Source organism: Abramis brama, assembly GCF_963993115.1.
Source record: "Abramis brama genome assembly, chromosome: 20".
NCBI lineage: Eukaryota > Metazoa > Chordata > Actinopteri > Cypriniformes > Leuciscidae > Abramis > Abramis brama.
The window spans coordinates 11,106,006-11,130,288 of record NC_139982.1 but is presented as its reverse complement, the minus strand read 5'-3'; the positions used below and the strand labels follow the sequence as shown (position 1 = coordinate 11,130,288).

The 24,283-nt window shown below is 43.5% G+C and overlaps 2 protein-coding genes across 2 annotated transcripts; both read left to right on the top strand.

The window, feature by feature from the left end:
* The first annotated feature begins 215 nt into the window (after nucleotides 1-215).
* On the top strand, nucleotides 216-22,966 carry hsd17b2 (hydroxysteroid (17-beta) dehydrogenase 2). The gene is made up of 5 exons (XM_084094944.1): nucleotides 216-573; nucleotides 1,201-1,413; nucleotides 18,029-18,214; nucleotides 18,963-19,100; nucleotides 22,293-22,966. The coding sequence occupies exons 1-5, from the start codon at nucleotides 309-311 to the stop codon at nucleotides 22,631-22,633; spliced, it is 1,143 nt and encodes a 380-aa protein (XP_083951070.1). The 5' UTR covers nucleotides 216-308; the 3' UTR covers nucleotides 22,634-22,966.
* Nucleotides 4,620-10,093, top strand: LOC311070855 (uncharacterized protein). The gene is made up of 2 exons (XM_084094945.1): nucleotides 4,620-6,575; nucleotides 9,872-10,093. Exons 1-2 carry the CDS (start codon nucleotides 5,451-5,453, stop codon nucleotides 9,872-9,874), a joined length of 1,128 nt encoding a protein of 375 aa, XP_083951071.1. The 5' UTR covers nucleotides 4,620-5,450; the 3' UTR covers nucleotides 9,875-10,093.
* Nucleotides 22,967-24,283: the final 1,317 nt, after the last annotated feature.

The window sequence follows — 24,283 nt, the reverse complement described above, 5'->3', positions numbered from 1 at the left end:
AGGCCTGAAGACCTTTGAGCCAATTTCGCAATTCATCAGTAAATGCATTCAATCGTGTTGTTAAAAGCACATTTGTTTATTTATTTGAAAGTTTCTTGAGATGAATCACGTTTAGACATGCCTAAATATCCAACACATGCAATGCACTGGTTAAGGGGCGTGATCAATTTCTGTGTGCTATAAAGCATAAACCTGAAGATTTACAAGATTCACACACTCATCAAACCAGCTCAGCACAACAGACAGGTTGTAATCTGACAGGCGCCTTTCTAGATCTCCTGATAGCATTGGCTGCTTCTAGTGTAGAAATGGAGGGAGTTGTAGAAGACTGCCTGGGCTTTCTATATGGTCTACTCATGATGATATGCGTTGGGCTTCTGCTTCTGCGGGTGGCTGAAGGCCGGTCTGTGAGGTGGTTGGCGCTGCTTGTGGTTTCCGGCGTGATGTTGAGCTGTTGGGTCCATTCAAGTGTTCTTAAAGTGGGGCTTATGAGTGTGCTGTGTAGTGTGATCCACTATGTAGGGAGAGAAGAGGTCATGTTGTCTACCCTGGACAAGGCGGTACTGATCACAGGTAAGACACCATCTCCTAAATTCTGTTTATTTGTATATATTCTGAAGGTCAGCATGTATTAATGTATTCACAGCATAGTGGAGTAGTGTATCTTATGAAGTCTTTCAAGAACAAGAACACCATATCATATATCATATATTCACCATCAAATCAAATGTTAGAAATAAGAAATGAAGCCTATTTCTAGGACCATTAAGGGTTTTTTTTTTTGTTGCATTTTGACATTGTTTTTATGACAATTAAACACATTTCCTCCCAAATTCCCACTATCGTAATACAACAATACAGTAAAATAAAAAAATAAATCTCATTCTCATAATGGATCTAGATTTAATTTTGGATCATTATTCATTATGTAGATTCTGATTATATTACTGTTATATACGGTGTGTGCACTTTGAACTCAGTATGGTTAACCATAAATCACTGCTGCATTCTTGTTGCATTCTTCACTGTTGTCATTTAACACAGATTGGTTTCCATATAGATTAGAATAATAAACAAACATGAATTGCCTATGTGGCATCTAACCACTATTACCCATAATGCCATGGAATATTGGAATATATGGCGTGATATATTATAAGTGTGAATGTGTAACGAATTGAGATTGTGTATGTTGCACAGGATGTGACTCGGGTTTTGGTCATGATCTGGCCAGGTTTTTGGACAGTGCAGGGATGAGGGTGTTTGCAGGGGTTCTGAATGAACTCAGTCCTGGAGCTTTGAAGCTAAAGAAAGCAGCATCTCCAAACCTTACCGTCCTACAGTTAGACATCACCAACAGCAGCCAGATCGCACAGGCATATCAGTCCATCAAGAACCAAGCAGGAAAAGCAGGTAAGAACAGAACTGGGAAATGTGGTGTTGACATCTGATCTTATTGTTGGTGTTTTCTAATGATTTCTTAATCATTATTAATACTCATGGGCGGCACTAGGGAGCGGCTAGCAGGTGCTTCAGCACTCCCAAGAAAGACCAAAGCACCCCCATAGCACCCCCAAAAATTATTTCTGGAATCACTTATATTCAGGCTGTGTTCTATGGAAGCCCTGAAACAAACAAAAAAAAAAAAACTTTCTATTTCGAGATATTAAGTCGTTATTTCGAAATAATAAGTCGTTATTTCGACATAATAAGTTGTTATTTAGACATATCTCGTTATTTCGACATATCTAATCTGCATTAAGCCACATTAAGCATTCTTATAATGATTTCTATGGGAGGAAAATGCTTAATAATGTGTAATTAAACGCGTTGCGTTCATATTCTGGGCTCATCTGATTTTTTGTACATAGTGTAGCCTACTTTATTATGATTTTAGTATCATAATGATTAATACATGCATGCACAATTATCCGTGAACTTGATAAATGTTGCAGATATGTTTTATGCACAAAAAAAATGCCTCAACTTATGTGTGCAAAATTCAGAATTAAATGAATGTGCAGCAATTTGTACAAATAGAGAGTCTGTAGGCCTACTGTATGTGTTGTAGCCATTAAATAAGCGCATTTAGTTTCATATTTGTTAGGTTTTTTTTTTTTTTAAATGTAATTATTATTATTTATTTTTTTCATCTATGTTGATTATGAAAAGTATATGCAATATATGGAGTGGGTCGACAGACATGATTTTGACCACTTCATTAAGTTTTGGTTTGTAGAAAGCCTTTCTTTAAAGTGAATTTCGGTTTGTATAAATTGTATCTTAATTTTAATCAATTTTTCATCAACCAATTGCCTGGATTTAATTAATAAGAAGCAAATATAGAAGACATTAGTCCTAGTATATAAAGCCTTACATGGCCCGGCACCCAAATACCTTGTTGATTTGGTACAGCCATATGTTCCAACTCGGGCCCTTAGGTCTAGCACTGAAAACCTACTCGTGGTACCCCGGGTCAGACTCTCTACGGTGGGCGGTAGGGCTTTTAGTGTTGTTGGCCCTAAGCTATGGAATAAGCTGCCCCCGAATCTTCGTGCGACCGACAACATCCGGACCTTCAAAAAACAACTTAAAACTCATATCTTCAAGCTTGCCCAATAAATAAGTATCCTCAACACTGTTTTCTCTGTTCTCCACTTTCTCAGCTCTATTTGCTACATACTTTGTCGTAATTGTATATTTTGATAAATAGTACAATATGTTTTTCTTTGATTCATGTCAATTGTATCTATTGAGACATACATATACACATACAATCACAATCACAGAGAGCAAGACAGCGTCTAGTTTGGAGACGGTGAAGTCTTGTTTACACTTTCGCCTGGCTCCGAAGAGAGAGAGTGTGCGCGCGCGCGACCGGGTCTCTCTCTCTCTGCTCACAAGCGCGGCAGTTCATCTACATTAGACGGTGTAATGAAGCGTGTGGGTTACTACATCCAACAACCGAACATTTTAACTTACCCCTTCGTAACTTCTGCATCCTTTAGCTTGGACTACAAAATTGCAGCGAGAAATAAAAATGGCGGATTGCTCGAAGTGTTGGGCCGGAAGTCAATGTCCTTATTTGGCAGTTCCGCTGCAAATACTGTGACGTAATAGTTCAAAAAACGTCATAGAGAACAGAAAAATCGGAACAGGTTGAAAAATATGACCAAAACAGAATATAAAGATATCAACGAAGCACCTGAAGAGAATAATTTCAACTTTTCTGTACTTCTAAACACTCCAAATATACAACAAAATGCATATAAGGGCTAAAAAAGTGGATTTAGCATGATATGTCCCCTTTAAAATCATACAATTCAATGACAGAATTCAGCCTTGATCAATGTCAGCTTCATCTGGGTCAAATTATGTCACTTCCTCTGAGTGATACCCTTAAAGGCGTATTTCACACATTTTATGTAGAGTTTTATGTAGGACTGACCAAAACATGGGGACAGTTGTAAAATAAAATGTATTTGTAGAATTTATATATAATTTCGTGTTTTTGATCAGTTGATGTGAATGATAACAGCTTAAACTTGTTATTGATGGAGTTTTTTTCCCCCCCTAAATAACAGTTTAGCATAAAAAAACTATGAAAGCTGTAGCTCCAATTTGGCTGAGGACAAGGACAAGGACAGGATTTGTAAAAAGTGTTTTTAATAAAGGAAAAAAATATCCGAGAACCTAATGAATGACACATTCCTTTACAGAACAACTCACAGAAATCAACTATGAGCCAGCTTTAGAAATTTTTGGATGAAATACTTTTTTATTCCCTGTAACAATTCAAGGACAGATAATGTACGTTTCTGGTAGAATGTCCCCTATAATCATGACATGGAGGCGCGGGCGCGGTCACTTGCATTGCTCGTGAACTGGAGCACATCTCATCATAAATGAACCGAAACTCAGCGTATGCCTCACAGACATGAGAAATATAGCCCATCTATAGAAAGCTTGAAATGTCTTTAAATGAAACAATTCAAAACGAAAATAAATAGGCTACTCTCTGTAATCCATTGTGTGCATTTCTCTCTATAGGCGCGTTCATACGGAGATGGCGATCGTCAACAACTCTACACATCAACTGTAGCCTAGTCTGTAATCTTCTGAGACAGAACTGTACAGAAGACACAGTGACACGTCAACACTATTTTATTAATAAAATCAATGTACTGGATGCACTGGATTTACAAATGCACATCTTGCTTGTTGCACGTGCCGCACACATTATGTCGAAATAACGAGATATTATCTCGAAATAACGAGATACGTTTTTTTTCTTCACCACGCACTTCCGTAGTATTCTAATTAATAAATAAGAAAATAATTTAAGACAATGAAATTTTTTTTTCTCATTACGCGTGCGTAACTCATATGCAACGTCTGACGTGGCATGTCACGTGAATTGTAACTACGCTGCCGCGCTTTTCATTCATAATGTAATCAAATTTTATTAAGAAAAGATGGAGCGATTCCTTCTGCCAAGTAAGCGATCTCGTAATTCTGATTTAGTTAGTGGAAATGAGAACATAAATTTACCTCAGCCCGAGGTTGACAACGGTTCAGAATCGGATGTTAATTGTAACATCTCTGACACGGAGTCTGACACGGAGCAGTCCACTGATGCGTTTGCCGCGGATGCAGAGACGGCAGCTAGCCAACTGCAAGTTCCAAATTTCAAATTAGCATCACAAGGACAAGTGTTAACGGGCCTATGGATTTAAGCCAGAAACCAGATGAAGGACCAAGATGCCCTATCCGTAAATACCCAGCCCAGATGTTTGGAAACCAGCAAAGAAGCTTCCAGACCAATTTGACTGGCTGGAGTATTCTGTTGATAAGGATGCAGCATTTTGCTTTTCATGCAGACATTTTGCAGCTGCGGTTGGCCATGGTTTCCGTCTAGAGCCATCGTTCACAATTTCTGGATTCCAGAACTGGCGTAAAGCACAGCAGAGTTTTAAAGCACATAATGTTAGTGCTGCATTTTTAAGTTTTCAATGGAGGCATGGTGTGTGTGGCGAGGGGGGGCGTGGTTCTGCGGAGTCTGTAGCGGGAGAGAGAGGAAGGAAGCGAGCGGTGAGTAAGTAGGTCAAGTGCAGATGATGAACACCTGTGTCTGATTTCAGTAATTGGCGTGGAGAGACCGGATATAAACCCGACCGGGAGAGAGAGAGAGGGACTGGGACCTCGTGTGCTGCTGCCGACCGAGAGAAAAGCTGACGATTTATATTCTGAATTATTGACTGTGTTTGTGCTGTGCTGTTGCACGGTGAACACGCTACGTGCGCACCTTTTTGTTTATGTTTTCAACTTGAGTGAATAAACGAGAGTCCCAGTCAACGCCGACCCCTTGTCTTCTTCCTTCCCTAACTATAAAGAACTGAACCTCATCACACTGGTGCCGAAACCCGGGAAGGGAGAAGAACGCCGCCGCCATGCAGTCCCCGCCAGGCACGCCATTTGCGGATATCATCCAGTCGCTCGCCGGTCTTCACCAGGAACAACATCAACACCTGCTGGCGATCAAGGAGGAGCAAGACAAGCGGTTCGAGGCGCTCCTCCGATCCCAGCATGAAGACCGCGAGCTGTTCCGGAGCTGGGTAGACCGGGAGGTTCGGGCCATCCCCCCAGCAAAAGACACGTCATCACCGCTGCCTCTCAACAAAATGGGTCCACAAGATGATCCAGAGGCATTCCTGGATCTATTTGAGAGGTCCGCGGAGGATCGGGGATGGCCCAAAACGGACTGGCCAATGCGGCTGATCCCTTTGCTGTCCGGGGAGGCGCAGGTAGCCGCACACCAACTGCCAGTCCAGAATCTCCTGGTCTACCAAGACCTCAAGCGTGCCATCCTCCAGCGGGTCGGTCGGACTCCGGAACAACATCGACAGAGGTTCAGGTCGCTGACCCTGGAAGAGTCCGGCCGACCCTTCGTCATGGCACAGCAGCTCCGGGACTCCTGCCGCAAATGGCTGATGGCCGACCAAAGCGACGTCGAGGGAATCATCGATCGTGTGGTACTGGAGCAGTTTGTGGCTAGGCTGCCGAGGAAGACTGCTCAGTGGGTCCAGTGCCACCGCCCAACGTCACTGAACCAGGCCATCCAGCTGGCGGAGGACCAGATGGTGGCGTGCCCAGGGGTCGGCGAACCCCTTCCATCTGCTTCTCTCTCTCTCTCGCTCTCTCCCCCCTCTCGCTCTCTCTCTCCTAGGCCTATTCCACTTCCCCGGACGCGTGGAGGGTTCCAGCCGAAGCCAGTACCAAGGTGGAGGACGGGCTTTTCGACGGAACCAACGGTGGCGCCCAGGGCACCTCCCAGGGGAGGGAGCTCGACCCCTGGGCTGTTCACAACCCAAAGTGCTCCGTCGCTCTCTCCACGCCAATCACTTGACCCGCTTCCTGCCGCCAGGGTGGCGGTAAAGTCTGGGCCGGCCTGTTGGCGTTGCGGGGATCCGGGTCATTTCATCGACCGGTGTCCAGTGATGGAGGTGGGGACAATGATCCGGGTCCCCGACGCGCCACAGGCTGCCCTCGATCAAGCTGGCCTGTACCAAATACCAGTGAGTATCAAGGGGGGTACCTATCAGGCTTTGGTGGATTCAGGATGTAACCAATCCTCCATACATCAAAGCCTGATTCAACCTAGGGCATTGGATAATAGCCGCATGGTTAAGGTGAGGTGTGTGCACGGGGAAGTGGTGAATTATCCTATTTTGCCTGTGGAAATTCAATTTAGGGGAGAAAAGCATAGTGTAGAGGTGGCAGTTAACCCGCACCTCCGGCATCCGATAATTTTGGGGACCAATTGGCCCGCGTTTAATCAATTATTGGGGTATTTATGTGCGGATGCCTCTTGGGGGAAAAGAGATGAGAGTAGAATAGCGGTTGCTCAGTTGGGAGAGGCTGAACCGGAACCTCTGGGGTCTGTCTCAGGGGAACAGAGTGCTCCAGAGCAAACAATCCTCACAGAGCATGACGATTTTCCCCTGGAACAGTCCCAGGATGAAACGCTGAAAAATGCATTTGATCAGGTTCGCTCTATCGACGGTCAGCTTCTTCACCCTGAACAACCGCTCTCCTATCCATATTTTGCAATTTTGAAAGATAAGTTGTATCGGGTGACCCAAGACGCCCAGACAAAACAAGATACAACTCAGTTATTGATTCCTAAAAGCCGTCGGGAAATGCTTTTCCAGGCGGCTCATTGTAATCCAATGGCCGGGCATTTAGGACAAACGGCTACACTTAACCGTCTCATGGCCCGATTTTTCTGGCCGGGCATTCACGAGAACGTGCGCAGGTGGTGCGCGTCTTGTCGTGAATGTCAGTTGGTGAATCCACCGGCCAACCCAAAAGCACCATTGTGCCCCCTACCATTAATGCAGGTCCCCTTCGAACGAATTGGTATGGACCTCATCGGGCCATTAGAACGGTCAGCGCGGGGACACCGTTTTGCTTTAGTCCTGGTGGATTATGCAACACGGTATCCTGAAGCAGTGCCGCTCCGCAGTATTTCCGCGAAAAGCGTGGCGAGCGCACTGTTTCAACTAATCTCCCGGGTGGGAATTCCGAAAGAAATTCTCACCGATCAAGGCACGGCGTTTATGTCACGTACTATTGGCGAACTTTACAAATTATTGGGCATTAAATCGATCCGAACCAGCGTCTATCACCCACAAACAGACGGACTGGTAGAACGGTTTAACCGCACGTTAAAAACCATGATTCGAAAGTTCGTACACGAAGACGCCAAAAATTGGGATAAGTGGTTAGAACCCCTCTTGTTCGCTGTACGGGAGGTCCCACAAGCCTCCACGGGGTTTTCCCCCTTCGAGCTTCTCTATGGACGTCAGCCCCGTGGGGTGTTGGATGTCCTTAGAGAGACTTGGGAGGACGGACCTTCTAATAGTAAAAACGAAATTCAGTATGTCCTGGATCTGAGAACAAAACTCCACACGTTGGGGCGGCTATCTATGGAGAATTTGTTACAGGCACAGGACAAACAGAGTCGGCTGTACAACAGGGGGGCTAGACTGCGCCAATTTGCACCGGGAGAGAAAGTGCTTGTATTACTCCCTACTTCAAGTTCAAAGTTACTCGCGAAGTGGCAAGGACCCTTTGAGGTCACACGGCGAGTTGGGGATCTCAACTATGAGGTAGCTCGAACAGATAGGGGCGGAGCACATTAAATATATCACCTCAACCTGCTAAAAAAATGGTCTGAGGCAGAATCAGTGATGCTGGCGATGGTAGTGAGCGGAGAGGAGGATCTCGGTCCAGAAGTGAGTTCAAAGTCCCAATCTCTCACTCTGGCCCCTGGGGGAGACCACCTCTCACCCTGCCAGCTCACTGATGTAAAAACAATACAAGCAGAATTTGCTGATGTGTTCTCGCCCCTGCCTGGTCGAACGAATCTCATTCAGCACCATGTTGAGACCGAGCCGGGCGTGGTAATTCGCAGTTGGCCATATCGCTTGCCTGAACACAAGAAAAAAGTGGTTCAGAGCGAATTAGAAGCAATGCTAGAGATGGGAGTGATAGAAGAATCCAACAGTGACTGGGCGAGCCCGATAGTTTTAGTTCCTAAAACGGACGGCTCAGTACGGTTCTGTGTGGATTACAGAAAGGTGAATGCTGTGTCGAAATTCGACGCATATCCAATGCCCCGAGTTGACGAATTGCTTGATCGGCTGGGTACTGCTCGTTTTTATTCAACACTGGATTTAACTAAGGGTTATTGGCAGATCCCCTTGTCTCCCATGACCAAAGAAAAAACAGCTTTCACAACGCCGTTCGGATTACACCAATTTGTTACTCTTCCGTTCGGGTTGTTCGGGGCTCCAGCGACTTTTCAGCGTGTGATGGACAGAATTCTCCGGCCGCACGCTGCATATGTTGCTGATTATCTGGATGATTTCATCATCTATAGTGGTGATTGGCAGCGACATATGCAGCATTTGCGCGCTGTACTGAAGACGCTGAGAAGGGCTGGGCTCACGGCCAATCCGAAGAAGTGTGCAATTGGGCGGGTGGAAGTCAGATATCTGGGTTTCCACTTGAGTCATGGACAGGTGCGTCCCTAAATTGATAAGACTGCAGCAGTTGCGACGTGTCCAAGACCCAAGACCAAAAAGGAGGTTAGGCAGTTCCTGGGGCTGGCGGTTTGTTTCTAATTATTTGGACCTCGCCAGCCCGCTGACTGATCTAACTAAAAAGGAAGCACCAGATACGGTTCAGTGGTCCGAGCAGTGTCAGCAGGCTTTTACCCAGATAAAGGCTGCTCTGTGTGGCGGACCGCTCTTACATGCTCCTAACTTTTCTCTCCCTTTTATGCTACAGACAGATGCGTCGGACAGGGGGTTGGGTGCCGTCCTGTCCCAGGAGGTGGAGGGTGAAGAGCGGCCGGTGCTGTACATCAGTCGGAAGCTCTCGAAGAGAGAGACGATGTACAGCACCATAGAAAAGGAGTGTTTGGCCATCAGGTGGGCCGTTCTCACCCTCCGGTATTATCTCCCGGGGCGGGAGTTCACCCTCTGTTCGGACCACGCTCCCCTGCAATGGCTCCACCGCATGAAAGATACCAACGCGCGGATCACCCGTTGGTATCTGGCTTTACAACCCTTTAAGTTTCAGGTGATCCACAGGCCGGGTGCACAGATGGCTGTGGCCGACTTCCTCTCCAGGAGGAGGGGGGGGAGGCTGCAGGCCGGATGGCTCCCCGGCCTGAGTCGGGCGGTGGGGGTATGTGGCGAGGGGGGCGTGGTTCTGCGGAGTCTGTAGCGGGAGAGAGAGGAAGGAAGCGAGCGGTGAGTAAGTAGGTCAAGTGCAGATGATGAACACCTGTGTCTGATTTCAGTAATTGGCGTGGAGAGACCGGATATAAACCCGACCGGGAGAGAGTGAGAGAGAGAGAGAGGGACTGGGACCTCGTGTGCTGCTGCCGACCGAGAGAAAAGCTGACGATTTATATTCTGAATTATTGACTGTGTTTGTGCTGTGCTGTTGCACGGTGAACGCGCTATGTGCGCACCTTTTTGTTTATGTTTTCAACTTGAGTGAATAAACGAGAGTCCCAGTCAACGCCGACCCCTTGTCTTCTTCCTTCCCTAACTATAAAGAACTGAACCTCATCACAGTGTGAATTTAAACAGAGGATGCAAGATGGCTCAAAAATACTGAACTTTATTGATAAGGGACATTCTAAAGTGGTCGAAGAAAATCGGCACTATATGAAGGCTGTGGTGGAGAGTTTGCACTATACGGCATGTCAAGGCATTGCTCAGCGTGGCTACAGAGAGGATGAGCACTCAGCGAACAGGGGAAACTTTGTCGAACTCCTCAATGTCATCAGCATGTTTGACCAAACTGTTGCTAAAAAGATGACTGAAAATCCGTCAAATGCAAAATATACTCACCACGAAGTGCAAAATGAGATCATCGCTATTATGGCTGATATGGTAAGAAAACAGATCAGTGATGAATTGGAGGATGCTGTTTATTTTGCCTTAATTGTTGACGAGAGTAAAGACATAAGCAAAAAAGAACAGATTTTGGTAGTAGTCCGCTACCTGCATGCCGGGAATGTTATGGAGGAGTTTTTAAACTTTACGCCAGCTGATGGATTGGATGCGGATTCACTTCTACAGTGTATTAAATACATACATAGACTTAATCTTGTTCTAGTGGACTGTGTACGGAATATCCAGTCTGCTGCTGAGATTTTCGAGATTGTACAAATGCTCTACAATTTTTTTTCTGGTTAAGTGGTCCATTACATTTTCAAGAAAAAACAGAAGGAGCTTGAACCATCTGAACAGCCAGTCGAGTTGAAGAAACTTAGTGAAACACGTTGGGCATGTCAGCACTCTGCATTGTGGGCAATTAAAAAATCACTCCCTGCCATTCTGGCCACTTTGCAGGATATTCGAGTACAAACAAATGCGAGGCAAAAAACAGATGCCAGGGCAATGCAGGGGCTTATCGACCAACAGTTTGTTTGCGCCTCATTTTATTTGAGGACATTTTCCGGGTCACCAAATTTGCTTCAGACCTGCTGCAGTCACCCAATCTGGACATCTCATCAGCAAGTGATCTGATCCAATCTGTCGTCACAGCACTATCTGAAAAACGCTCTGAGGAATATTGGAGCGAAATACGAAACCGTGCAAATGAACTGTGTGCCAAGGTTGGCCTAGCATCGGGGAGCATACCACCACAAAGGAGAGAAGCCCGACAACAAAGCCAGCGACTGAAGGACTTTATCGTTGAGGCCTCCTATACACCGCGCTCACAACTCTGATGATGATCTGCGCACCGACTGCTTTTATCAAGTTATTGACAGACTGGTCAGTGAATTGACGAGACGCTTCTCTAAAGATGCCGACGATGTGATGATGGGGGCCTCAGCTCTCAGCCCACAACACAAGTCATTCTTAGACAAGAAGTGTCTATTACCCATAGCACAGTTTTATGGCATCACTGAAGAAAATTTAAACGCAGAAATGCACCAAGTCCGGCGTTTGCTTGAAAGAAAAACAAAACAAGGACACTCGATTAAAAACACTTCTGAATTAAAGATGCGTTTATGGACTTGCACAAACTCATCTTGATATCCCTGACACTTCTTGTGACATCTGTGTCATGTGAGAGATCCTTTTCCTGTCTCCGACGCTTGGAAACATATCTGAGAAGCAACTGTGGGGTCAATAACAGAAGTGGACTAAATATTAAAGTGCATACATATATTGTCTGTGGAAGTCTCAGGACCAAAAAAATATGCGTCCAATCATTGCATTCGGTCCGAATGTAATGATTGGATGTCTTACCTGCCTGTCAACATATGTATTTCCATCCCTCCGCACACTTGCTCACGCAGACATCACACGTCATCAGCGCGAGAGTAAGACTATGCTGAGTTAAACAGACGTCAGTCACAAACAAACAGCAGTGACAGTTCCTCCTGAACCAAAACAATGAGCTTATGCTGCTTTCACGCATCTCATAACCGTCATTTAGAGACGGCAACCCATGACGTTCTACTCTGAGCTGTTCAGACTAGGATTTATGCGTTTCAATGGCAACACTATCAATGCCGAAACGAATCTGCAGCAGTCAGGTGGCACAAGTAAGAGTTATTTAAGTTGTTTACGTTCATTATTGTAATGTTATGTGCTTTGAGACATAACGTAATTTAACGCCGTCTCTTATTTCGCTTTGCTGAATCTGCTCTGGCTGTGTGTGTTCGTGTGTTTTGGAGGAGGCTTGGCTTTGGAGACGCTCTGAAGGGAGGGTGGGATCTTATGCTTTAAAAGCTAGCTTGCTATTGAGAACCGCTCCGATATTGCCTAACGGTCATTGCCGATTAAGCCGTTCAGAGGCCGAGTCTGTGCAGTAGTAGAGCCGCGGTATCAAGATCCCGCACATACTCCCGCAGACTCAATCACAGCTGACAATCATAACATAACGAATTTTTAGTTTGGTTTGTGTGTCTCATTCGACCACACAGAGAGGGTGGGCATATACTGCAGCCGATTAAAATGCTTTGGATTCACGTTTCAGGACGTGTGTGGCACATTTGCACCTGACCAATCGAAGCAAGGTCTTCAGGATTACTAGAAAGTTTCAGGCAGGTAAGTTTGATCAGGTTTGGAGCTAATCTCTGCAGGAACGTGAACCTTGAGGGCCGGAGTTGAGTAACCCTGACCTAGAACATCACAGCCACCACATAACAACTATTCAGAATACCCTAGAAAGGGGTGGGCAGCTCTGTGCCCATGCACCTTAAGTGTAATTTTCCCTTAAGAACGCCCTTAGGTTTCCCTTAATCTTAAAGGGATACTTCAGGATTTAGCATTAAGCTTTGTATTAGTAGAAAACCTGTAGTATTTTCGAATTACCATGCTTTCCACCCTCATATCCCCCTGAGAGGAGAGATTTATGTATTTTTTGTCTGGAAAAAATCCTCCGATGACGCAAAAATCGTCATTTTGCGTCATCGGAGGATTTTCTGGCCAGAGGCTAAAGACTACAGCCAGTAGAAGGCGTTGTTCCGCATATTTTCAACCCGCCCATAGAGGGTGGGATCTCACTCACAGAATGTACACACAGTCCGCCGTCTTTCTTTGGAAGCTAAGCTAGCAGGCTCTTGTTCTGTGGAGTAGCTGAATAGTAGGAGAAAGCTGAGTAGTAGGAGAAAGCCGAGTAAGTAGGAGAAAGCTGAGTAAGTAGGAGAAAGCTGAGTAAGTAGGGGTTACCATCCTCCTTTTCCCGGACTTGTCCGGCGGGCGAGATCGTTCAAAATGTCCGGGATTCGGCTTTTGCTTTCTGAGGTCGCCATTCATTGTTTACATGCACACCTCTTGTTTCAATCTAACTGAATTCATTCCGATCGGTGAATCTGAATGTAGTGTTTACATGAACGCTAAACAAGTGATCGGTTGATGTGCGTTTTAACATTGCTAAGAAAATTCCCGCACCTCCGTTGCGAGACCGGCGCGTCTCAGTAATGACGCCACCGGCCTCACGCCGTTCTCCCGCGGCCGTCAGCCTCGTCCTGCTCGCCACAGTAAACAATGAATGGCGACTGTAGAACGCAAAAGCCGAATCCCGGACATTTTGGGCGATCCCGAAATCCCAGGCAGACTCGTCACGGAGACTCACTGGTAGCCTAACCTTGTTTTCAACTGCGCTCTCTTACCGGTAGGCGTGGCCTCCTAGGGCAGCGAAGCAAGTGCATTCTGGGAGTTGTTGTCTTTCATCCACATAAGCCAAAAATAAATTTTCTGGCTTTTCTCAGTCTAGAAAGCTCCAAATTAAAAAAAATTTCTTCACATTTCTTCTACATAAATGACCTATTTTAAATACACATTCATCTTTCCAGAGGTGAAGTATCCCTTTAAGGGTGTTGCAAAAAATAACCTAAAATAATCAAATGCTGGCGTATGACGTAGGACGTAGCGTAGGAAGCGTCGTGACGTAGAACGAACGTGACAGCGCAGCCAGAGAGCAGAGCAAAACAAAACTCTACGTTCATTCTACGTCACGACGCTTCCTACGCTACGTCCTACGTCATACGCCAGCATCCATCTCCGTGAACGCACGTCGACCGCCACCGGAAGCCAGTTATTTTCGTTTATAAAGTTTTAAATACGTATATTTTTATGACAAAACCGCACAGATTACCCTCAGAAGGCCTTCGTTTATCCCCCTGGAGCCGGATGGATTACTTTTGAGAAGGATGCATGCACATTTTGGGACTTGAACGATGTGGACCCCATAGCTTCACATTATAACCACTGAAAGATCTAAGACATTTTCTAAAATAACTGAAAATGTGTTCGTCTGAAAAAAGATTGACATATGCATCTCGAACGGCTTGAGGGTGAGTAATCATGGGTTCAGGGTTCTTGCAGGTTTCAGTAAGTCAAATTTAAGACCTTTTTAAGACATTTTAAGACCATAAAGATTGAAATTTAAGACCTACACGACGCATTACCAAATAAATATTCAAATCAAAGAATTAATTTTATTTCAATGAATTCAGTAATTGAAAAAGCATTAATTTAATTTACAGATAAATCACATTAGTAACCTTCCACACCCAACAACGCGTGCCAGAGAAAAGAACAGAATCAAATATTTTTTTTATAGAAAATTGTACTTTGCATATTATACTGTAAAAAACACATAATTAGTTGATTTTAGTTGATCATAGTTGATCATGACTAGAGATGAAATGGCATGAACATTTAATTTCATGATTATAGTGACAAAAATGATCATGGTTATCACAGAATCCTGTTCAAAAAGTACAAATAATACACAATGAAATCAATTCACCATGTTTTATGTCGAAAACCAGCAAATAACAAATAAATTTCCATTAAAAATGAATATTTGTGTCTTGCATGTTATATACTAACATGTACAAGTTAAAATAAAGGTTTGACAAAAAAGGTTTTATAAAAAGATAAACCTCACATATTTCAGACTTTATATATTTTTTTTATAAAAAGAATGAGTCCAAAAAGATAAATTACTGACATTTACAATACACTTTAGCTTATCTTTTATTATTAATAGTAAAATTAGGTCCGATTTTCCCGTGGCGTCTGTCGTTGCTATGCACCCATGCCCTGAGTCTCCACAATGACAAAAAAGTTTTAGTGGCTAATGGATTTCCCACCACCGAAAAACGCTTGCTGTAGCTCTGCTACAAGATTTATTTACGGAGAAGAGAACACCACCCGTAGTGTTTGGGTGCACCCCCATCATTCCTGTTGACTGAACTTTCAGACAGCGCCTGGAAAAAACGAGCGCGTTGCTTCTATTATGAGCACGCTTACCGCGCGCCTACATTTGAACGAACTTGAGCGCGCAAAAGACGCGATATGTGAACGACCTCTTGGCACTGCGACCTCCAATAAGGCCGCGAGCGACGTGTTGGAGACCCTGCACTAGAGCTCCGCTTTGTAGGCTACAACTCGATACTTTTTTGCTACTTTGTAATAACTTTCTGCGGCCAGCGTTTCTGGAAATAAACGAGGGTAAACCCTTTTTAAGACCTGACTAAATGAAATTTAAGACCGCGGATGAAAATCTGGCCGTTTTTAAGACTTTTTAAGGCCTTAAATTTGAAGTTCAGAATTTTTGACTTTTTAAGACCCCATGGGAACCCTGTGGGTTAAATATCATTTTTGGGCGAACTATCCCTTTAAGGGATTAAATGCCCTTTCATTCCCTTAGCTGAGGGGAAATCACGCTTTAAGTCTCATCCTTAAGGGAAAAACTTTAGGTGCTTTATGCAGTCGGGCACTGGCCCTCAAGATCCATTTTCCTGAGTTTATAGTGCGTTCCATTTGTCCTCGGATGTGGGAAAGTCCTAGTCCCCTGTAAGAACTTTAAACTGGAATACCTCCTCAAGTCGATGTTGCGACTAGGAAACTGGAGGAAACTTCAACAACCCCGACTTCAGAATCCAATATGGCTTCTCAGAGCATCAACCGTAGTGAAACAGTAGTAATATATTGTTTATTAGCTCTTCTGTTTGTCTGTGTTTCAAACTCAGTACTATCCAACCTCTATCTTTGGACATGATACTTAGGCAATGTCTGTGCAAAATTCCGCTTTTTTTATGTGTTTGTATTCCTAAAGAGCAAGCACAACAAAGGCTTGCCTGGATGCGTCCATATTAGTTTTCTAACCTGTGTACTGGAACGCGGTCGACTCGGGTGTGACGTCATTCCCAGCTCTTACATCCCTCCTCCGAGGTTAATGGAACACAGCATTAGCTCTACCTATAATCAAACACACCTGAACAAGCTAATCAATATCTTCTTACTAGAAAGCTACAGGCAGGTAAGTTTGATCAGTGTTGGAGCAAAACTCTGCAGGAAAGTGGACCTCGAGGGCCAGTGTTGCCCAGCCCTGCCCTAGAAACTACATAGCAACCAGTCAGAAGTCAAAACATCCTAAATAAATCCTAAAGAACACCTTAGCAACAGCATAACAACCACCTGGAACACCCAGCAACCACTTAGCAACATCCTATCAACCATCTAGAACTTTCTAACAACCACACAACTAGCCAGAACACTAACTTGGCAGCTGACTACTTAGCAAACATTCAGGCAATATCCAACTATCCTGAACACTATAGCTATCATATAGCAGCTACTCAGAACACCCTAGCAACCACTTTCCAATGGCATAGCAACCAACTAGAACACCTTAGTAACCATTTAGCAACATTTTAGAAACAATCAAGAACACCATAGAAACCACATAGTAACTACCCAGAACCCACTTAGCATTTTCCTAATAACTATAGTAACCTCAGAACACTCAAGCAACAGCATAGCATTGGCACATAAAACCCTATGCAACATCCTAGCAATCACCCAAAACACCCAAAACACCCTAGTAACCTCTTAACATCATAAAAACACCTGGAATATCATATTAACTGCATAGCAGCCACCCACAACATCTTAAAAACTGCATAGCAACCACACAGCAACAAAAACAAGGGACACACGTAAACCAAATTATAGGCTCAAAAGTAATGTTTATTTAATTACAAAAATAAGGCAACACTAAATAATAGAATGAAAACAATTAAAGGAAATAACAGTGTTTCTGTATCCATCAGCAACATCAGTGTGTAAAGCAAGATGCATGGTTGAAAGTGTAAAACAATGTTGAAATGCAGGCCCTAACTGCAGAAGCTCAGTTGGTGATCTCTTTAAGAAGCGGCTGAGGCACGGTCACAGGTGTTTCCAATTGACTGCCAATTGAGTTAAGTAGTGGGCAAAGGTACCAAACAGCAATTCCCAAAACCAACAGCAGAGGTCGTCCCAACCATATAGCAACCACAAAGAACACCCAAGCAACTTTTTAGCAGCATCCTAACTACCCAGAACAACCACTTTGCTACATTCTAGAAACTACCCAGAACACCATATAGCAGGGATGTCCAATCCTGCTCCTGAAGGGCCACTGTGCACTGTCCTGCAGAGTTTAGCTCCAACCCCAATTAAACACACCTGAACCAAATAATCAAGGTCTTACTAGGCATTCTAGAAACTTCCAGGTGGGTGTGTTGAGGCAGGCTAGAGCTAAACTCTGCAGGACAGTGGCCCTCCAGGACTGAGTTTGGACACCCCTGCCCTATAGCAACCACTTAGCAACAACCTAGATCACTGGTAACCACTTAACAACAATCTAATAACACCTAAAATATCATAATGACTGCATAGCAACCCCACAGAACACCTTAGAAACCACATAGTAGATCTCAAAGCCTTAGAAGTTGCAAAGCAACCACCCAAAATATCCGCATAGCAACAAACCACTCAAGTTAGCAACCACATAGCAATGCCCTGGCAACCTCTGACATCACCCTAGCATAGTAGCAAATAGTTTTACCAACTGTTGTTACTGTTTAAAGTTTAGTACACAGTATGTATAGAGACAAGTGCATTATTATTTTGTGTTTCTCATTTCTTGTGGGCAGGACTCTGGGCACTAGTGAACAACGCAGGAGTGCTGGGATACGTGTGCGATGGAGAAATTCAGCCGATTAAAATGTATAAAAGACACATAGATGTGAATTTCATTGGTAGTGTGGAGATAACGCAAGTCTTTCTGCCACTGATACGACAATCAAAAGGAAGAATAATCAGCATATCCAGTTTGGCAGGTAAACGGTTTCATAAGCATGCAAGGTTTTTGCAATACTGAATAACTCGCTATTCAACATTTTCTGACAAAACATTTAGCCTAAACCAGGGCTGCCAAATCCTGTTCCTGGAGATCTACCTAACTGCAGAGTCCAGATCCTACCCTGATCCATCACACCTGTGTGTAATTATCAAGTGCTCCTGGAGATCTTCATTAGCTGCTTTAGGCCTTGTCCACACGGACACAGGTATTTTTATAACCGTGACTTTTTTTACGCGGTTCGGCCGTTCGTCCACACGGAAACGCAGTATCAGGTCACTGAAACCGAACATTTTTGAAAAACCCCTGCCAGGGTGAGGATTTTCAGAAACGCCGGTTGCAGTGTTGTCGTGTAGACAGTAAAACCGGGGTTTTTGCTTCTCATTCAGGCTTCTGATTGGCCAACGTTGCTTTACGATCGCCGCCTACTGGTGTGGCATGCTCTTGACAGCGCGTGATAGCGTGTTTTTGTGTTTTCATGTAGGCGGAGATTTCTTTTAAACCGAGCATGTGTGGACGGGATTTTTTTTTTAAACGCAGGAGGAAAAACTCTGGTTTTAAAAATACCCGTGTCTGTGTGGACTAGGCCTTAGTTGTGTTTGATCAGGGTTGGAGCTGAACTTTTTACTGAAAGGTAGATCTCCAGGAACAGGCCCTAGTCTAAACCAATTAAAGGTGTCAAAACACCAATAAGCTTTGAAATCAATCACATCATTGGTTTCTTTCAGGCGAAGTTCCACTTCCTGGGTTTGCAGGCTACGGGGCATCTAAGGCAGCGATGATCGTGTACAATGGAGCGATTAGACAAGAACTCTACCGCTGGGGAGTCAGAGTCATCATCATTCAACCTGGAGCTTTCAAAACAAGTGAGAATTAAGGCCCGTTCACACCAGGAACCATAACTACAAAGTCTATAACGAGAACTATATTAACGTCCACATCAACGATCAATCATATTCTGTTAATTATGAATGATATTTACGTCATCTGTTGCTTCAAATCAAATGCTTAAGCTGGAGTCAACTGGATTCTGATAGGCTGGCAGTGTTTTATATCGTTCATCAGAATTCCAACCATATTGTTACACTGTGTCAGTATCGTTATAGCCGTGGTGGACTTCACTATTCTTGAAGAATTATAGCTAATGTTAAAGTTATTGTTCGTGGCCCATTCACACCATGAACAATAACTATAAAGATAACTATATTAGCAAAATAATGCTTCACGCAAAATGAAGTGAAGATGATGAATGAACAAAAAGGAAGATCAAAAAATGAACATCCAGTACACAAGAGTATCTACAAGAAAGAGTTTGTTGTAAGTCACCAGCAGCACAGCAGCTCCAGACAAACAATGATACTCAAAACTGTCCTGTTACTAGATCTAATATTACTACAACATCATTGGTTCAGTGAAACATCAAAACCAATGTTACTCACATATGGAGCAGAAACAACGAAACCTCTGCGTCTGTTTTTAAGCCTTCCCGCTTATGTCTCTCTAGCGCTGGAAAGCTTTGCTAATAATAGCGTGGGTCCTAAAGTTCTTTCCTGATCATAACCCTTCTTCTTCCAGTCATATTCCTCTGAGCTTTTCTCTTTTGTAATGTCTCTCAGCCATCTCTCTTTCTACAGTCTTTCTTCAAATCTCCCTCTTGCTCACTCTTTCTCCTCCCCATCACGAGTGACACGCCCCCTACTGCTGATTGGCTCACTCTCTCTCCTCCCCATCATGAATGGACACCCCCCCTACTGCTGATTGGCTCACTCTCTCTCCTCCCCATCATGAATGGACACCCCCCCTACTGCTGATTGGGTCACTCTCTCTCCTCCCCCATTATGAGTGGACACGCCCCCTACTGCTGATTGGCTCACTCTCTCTCCTCCCCTATCATGAGTGACACGCCCCCTACTGCTGATTGGCTCACTCTCCTCCCCCATCATGAGTGGACACACCTCCTACTGCTGATCGGCTCACTCTCTCTCCTCCCCCATCATGAGTGGACACACCCCCTACTGCTGATTGGCTCATTCTCTCCCCTCCCCATTATGAATGGCACGCCCCCTACTGCTGATCGGCTCACTCTCTCTCCTCCCCATCATGAGTGGACACACCCCCTACTGCTAATTGGCTCATTCTCTCCCCTCCCCATCATGAATGACACGCCCCCTACTGCTGATCGGCTCACTGTAGGCTTGTTCGACTTGAACTGGCACTGCACAGACCGATCAGTGAATGACATCAAAGAACCGCGAGAGCAATTAGAGAGCAGACGGCTCTGTATTCTTTTAAAATTGCTCTCAGGGTACTTTGATATTATAAACCGATCGGCCTGTGCAGCGCCAGTTCAACTCGAACAAGCCTTGTCTCTCCTCTCCCAGCATGAGTGACACGCCCCCTACTGCTGATTGGCTCATTCTCTCCCCTCCCCATCATGAGTGACACGCCCCCTACTGCTGATTGGCTCATTCTCTCCCCTCCCCATCATGAGTGGCACGCCCCCTACTGCAAAAATGTCAAAAATGAATTCCAATATTAAGCTTGTGACATATAAACAAGCACATCAACCTGATCACTTTATTTGGCGTTCATGTAAACTACGTTTGGATTAATTAATTCCGATTAAAACAAAATGTGTCCATACTGCACCTTTAAATGGTCATGCTCTATAAAGTTGGCTGTAAAAATGTTTTTATTGTTCATCAGTTGGAAAAAACAAATCATTCCAAAAGTTATTCCAACAATATCGTTCCCCTGTGTCGTTATTGTTATAGCTGTGGTGTGGACTTCCTTATTATCGTAAAATTAGAACGATTATTAAAAGGTAGTTATAGTTATCTTCCTTGCAATTTTTTTTTTTTTAAATCATTATTGCTGATTGGCTCACCCTCTCACCTCCTCCATCATGAGTGGACATGCCCCCTACTGCTGATCGGCTCACTGTAGGCTTGTTTGACTTGAACTGGCACTGCACAGACCGATCAGTGAATGACATCAAAGTACCGCGAGAGCGATTAGAGAGCAGACGGACATGTGGACTTCCTTATTATCATAAAATCAGAACGATTATTAAAAATGTAGTTATAGTTATCTTCCTTGCAAAAAAAAAAAAAAAAAAAAAAAATCTCATTTAAGTGTACACCACTCAGAGGACTTAAGGGACTTTTATAGTTCACCCATAAATTAAACTTCTGTCAGTATTTATTCACATTCAATGCTACTTTTTTTCCTGGGGAATTTTAATGCATATAAAAATCGATAGTTCTTTTCATTTTGGGGTGAAATTTGACCCACTTACATTGACAGGTTTTGTAAGCAGTTTTAAAGTACTAGTTCACTTCAGAATTAAAATTTTCTGATAATTTACTCTCCCCACATCATCCAAGAAGTTCATGTCTTTCTTTCTTCGGTCGAAAATAAATTAAGATTTTTGAGGAAAATATTCCAGGATATTTCTCCATATAGTGTCTTCAATGGGGTTCAACGGGTTAAATGTCCAAATGTGAGTTTCAGTGCAGCTTCAAAGTCTCGACACGATCCCAGCCGAGGAATAAGTCTCTTATCAACTTGTAATGGAGTCATTTTCGCTGCAAGTATCTGTACTTTTACTCAAGTATAGTTTTCAGGTACTCTTTACGCTCTACCCTATATTTTTTAACCGGAACACGCGAGACCTTTCAACGTGATTACGTAATGTGTGTCGCATCACAAAACTAGTGCAAGACGAGCATTTGTGGTTAAAAAGTATATACATTTTATTTTTGTTATAAAATGGCCTATGGTTTGGCTAGATAAGACTCTTATTCCTCGGCTGGGATCGCGTCGAGACTTTGAAGCTGCACTGAAACTCGCATTCGGACCTTCAACCCGTTGGACCCCATTGAAGACACTATATGGAGAAATATCCTGGAATATTTTCCTCAAAAATCTTAATTTATTTTCGACCGAAGAAAGAAAGACATGAACTTCTTGGATGATGTGGGGAGAGTAAATTGTCAGAAAATTTTAATTCTGAAGTGAACTACTTTAATAACTACTTTCATCAACTCATTTCCCAGATATTTTCGGCAGCAGAGAGCATTGGAATAGTGTCCAGGAGGACATCCTCAGTGGTTTGTCTCAGGAAGTGATGACGTCTTACGGAGAAGAATACATCCGCTCAATGCAGCAGCGGCTGGCCAACATGTCTTCAGCATCAAGATCAGACACAGGCCCGTTTCTGGAGGATTTGAAGCATGCAATACTGTCCCCGAGACCCAAACACTTCTATTACCCAGGAGCCGCAGCGCGGGCTCTTCCCTTACTCTATAGACACTGTCCCACCTCACTGTCCGACTGGATCCTCTCACCACTCTTTATGACTGGTGATGCCCAACCAGCACAACTTGGGGGTTCTTGAACTGATTCTGTTTGCTGATACAAGTGAATTTCCCACTTCACATTTACATACAGTGACTTTCTGACCTCATTTGTGTAAAGGACTTAGGCAAGCAAATAGGGGTGTAACAATATATCGCAATACAACATGTATCGTGGATAGTTCACCCAAAATGAAAATTTTGAAAAAATGAAAAAAGTTTTTTAGCATTTTTGTGTCAGTACTACATTAAACTACTAAAATAATGCAATAGGGGAATATTTGTGGGTCCTGATAATGCCAAATATCTTCTGTTACCAGTAAAATGTGGCCTACATTATTTTAAATATATCTAGTCAGTGACAGAGTGCAAGCATATTCATCTGAAATAATTCTATTTTCAGCTTCAGAATCCTGAATATTTTTATTCCGGTGTTTCTATTGTCCTTTGCATTGGGTTTCAGCACCAAGTCCAAGCCTATTCATTTACACCAGGGTTCACCAATCTCGGTCCTGGAGGGCCGCTGTCCTGCAGAGTTTAGCTCCAACCAGCTCCAACACACCTGTTTGAAAGTTTCTAGTATGCCTAGTGAGACCTTGATTAGCTGGTTCAGGTGTGTTTAATTGGGGTTGGAGCTAAACTCTGCAGGACAGCGGCCCTCCAGGACCGAGATTGGTGAACCCTGATTTACACACACAGTGTAACATCAAATTTAGCATTTTAATCAACAGTACATTTTTTGTTAATCTTTTATCATATGTCTTGGAGTATCGCAATAATATCGTATCGGGAGTTCAGTATCGTGACATGTATCAAATCGTGACATGAGGGCATCGTTACACCCCTACAAGCAAATACTACACCATCAGTGGTCGAAGTCTAGTGTGGAGTGCAGTCAAATTTACAGTGGTGGAAAGAGTACTAAATAATTGTACTTAAGTAAAAGTATTGCTACTTAAGTAATAATTTACTTGAGTACAAGTAGAAGTACTGAAAAATAATATGACTCAAGTAAGAGTAAATAAGTAGTTTGCTTAAAAACTACTCAAGTAACTACGTTACAAAGTACTTTAGTATTATTTTTCTATTTTTACCCAAAATGGGGAGATTATAGCGATATGGAGCGCTAAACACTCTCATGTCAATTCTGTTTCATTCATACTGGAAGCCCAGTACACACTGATTCATACCTCGTGCAGAAAGTCCACAAGTGAGATTCATAGAAGTGATTCACTTATGACGTTTCAGGAAATGCCAATATGGATATAATAACATGCAAATAGAGACATTTGACTGAAGACAAACACATGATAGCGATATCTTAGGTATTTTCATAAGAATGATGTATGTCTTTAAAGGGATAGTTCACCAAAAAAGGAAAATTAGCCCCTGATTTATTCACCCTCAAGCCATCCTAGGTGTATATGACATTCTTCTTTCAGATGAATACAATCAGAGTTATATTAAAAAAATGTCCTGGCTCTTCCAAGCTTTATAATGGCAGTGAATGGCTAGAGAAAATTTGAAGCCCAAAAAAGTGCACAGCCCTATTTGTTTAAACCACGAGAGGCGTCTAAGCTTACGATACTCCAACATTCTACATCATACATGTGTCACAGGTTACTTTTGCAAGTCAATTTGCTTAGTATGCGTACGATCGTCTGACGGAAGCTAGTTATTTTAGATTATAA

Bases quoted from the DNA above. Each gene is read 5' to 3' on its own strand.
- hsd17b2 (XM_084094944.1), top strand. From the start codon at position 309: ATGGAGGGAGTTGTAGAAGACTGCCTGGGCTTTCTATATGGTCTACTC. The intron at 574-1,200 runs GTAAGACACCAT...TATGTTGCACAG, and splicing joins CAAGGCGGTACTGATCACAG to GATGTGACTCGGGTTTTGGT. The intron at 19,101-22,292 runs GTGAGAATTAAG...CTCATTTCCCAG, and splicing joins ACCTGGAGCTTTCAAAACAA to ATATTTTCGGCAGCAGAGAG.
- LOC311070855 (XM_084094945.1), top strand. From the start codon at position 5,451: ATGCAGTCCCCGCCAGGCACGCCATTTGCGGATATCATCCAGTCGCTC.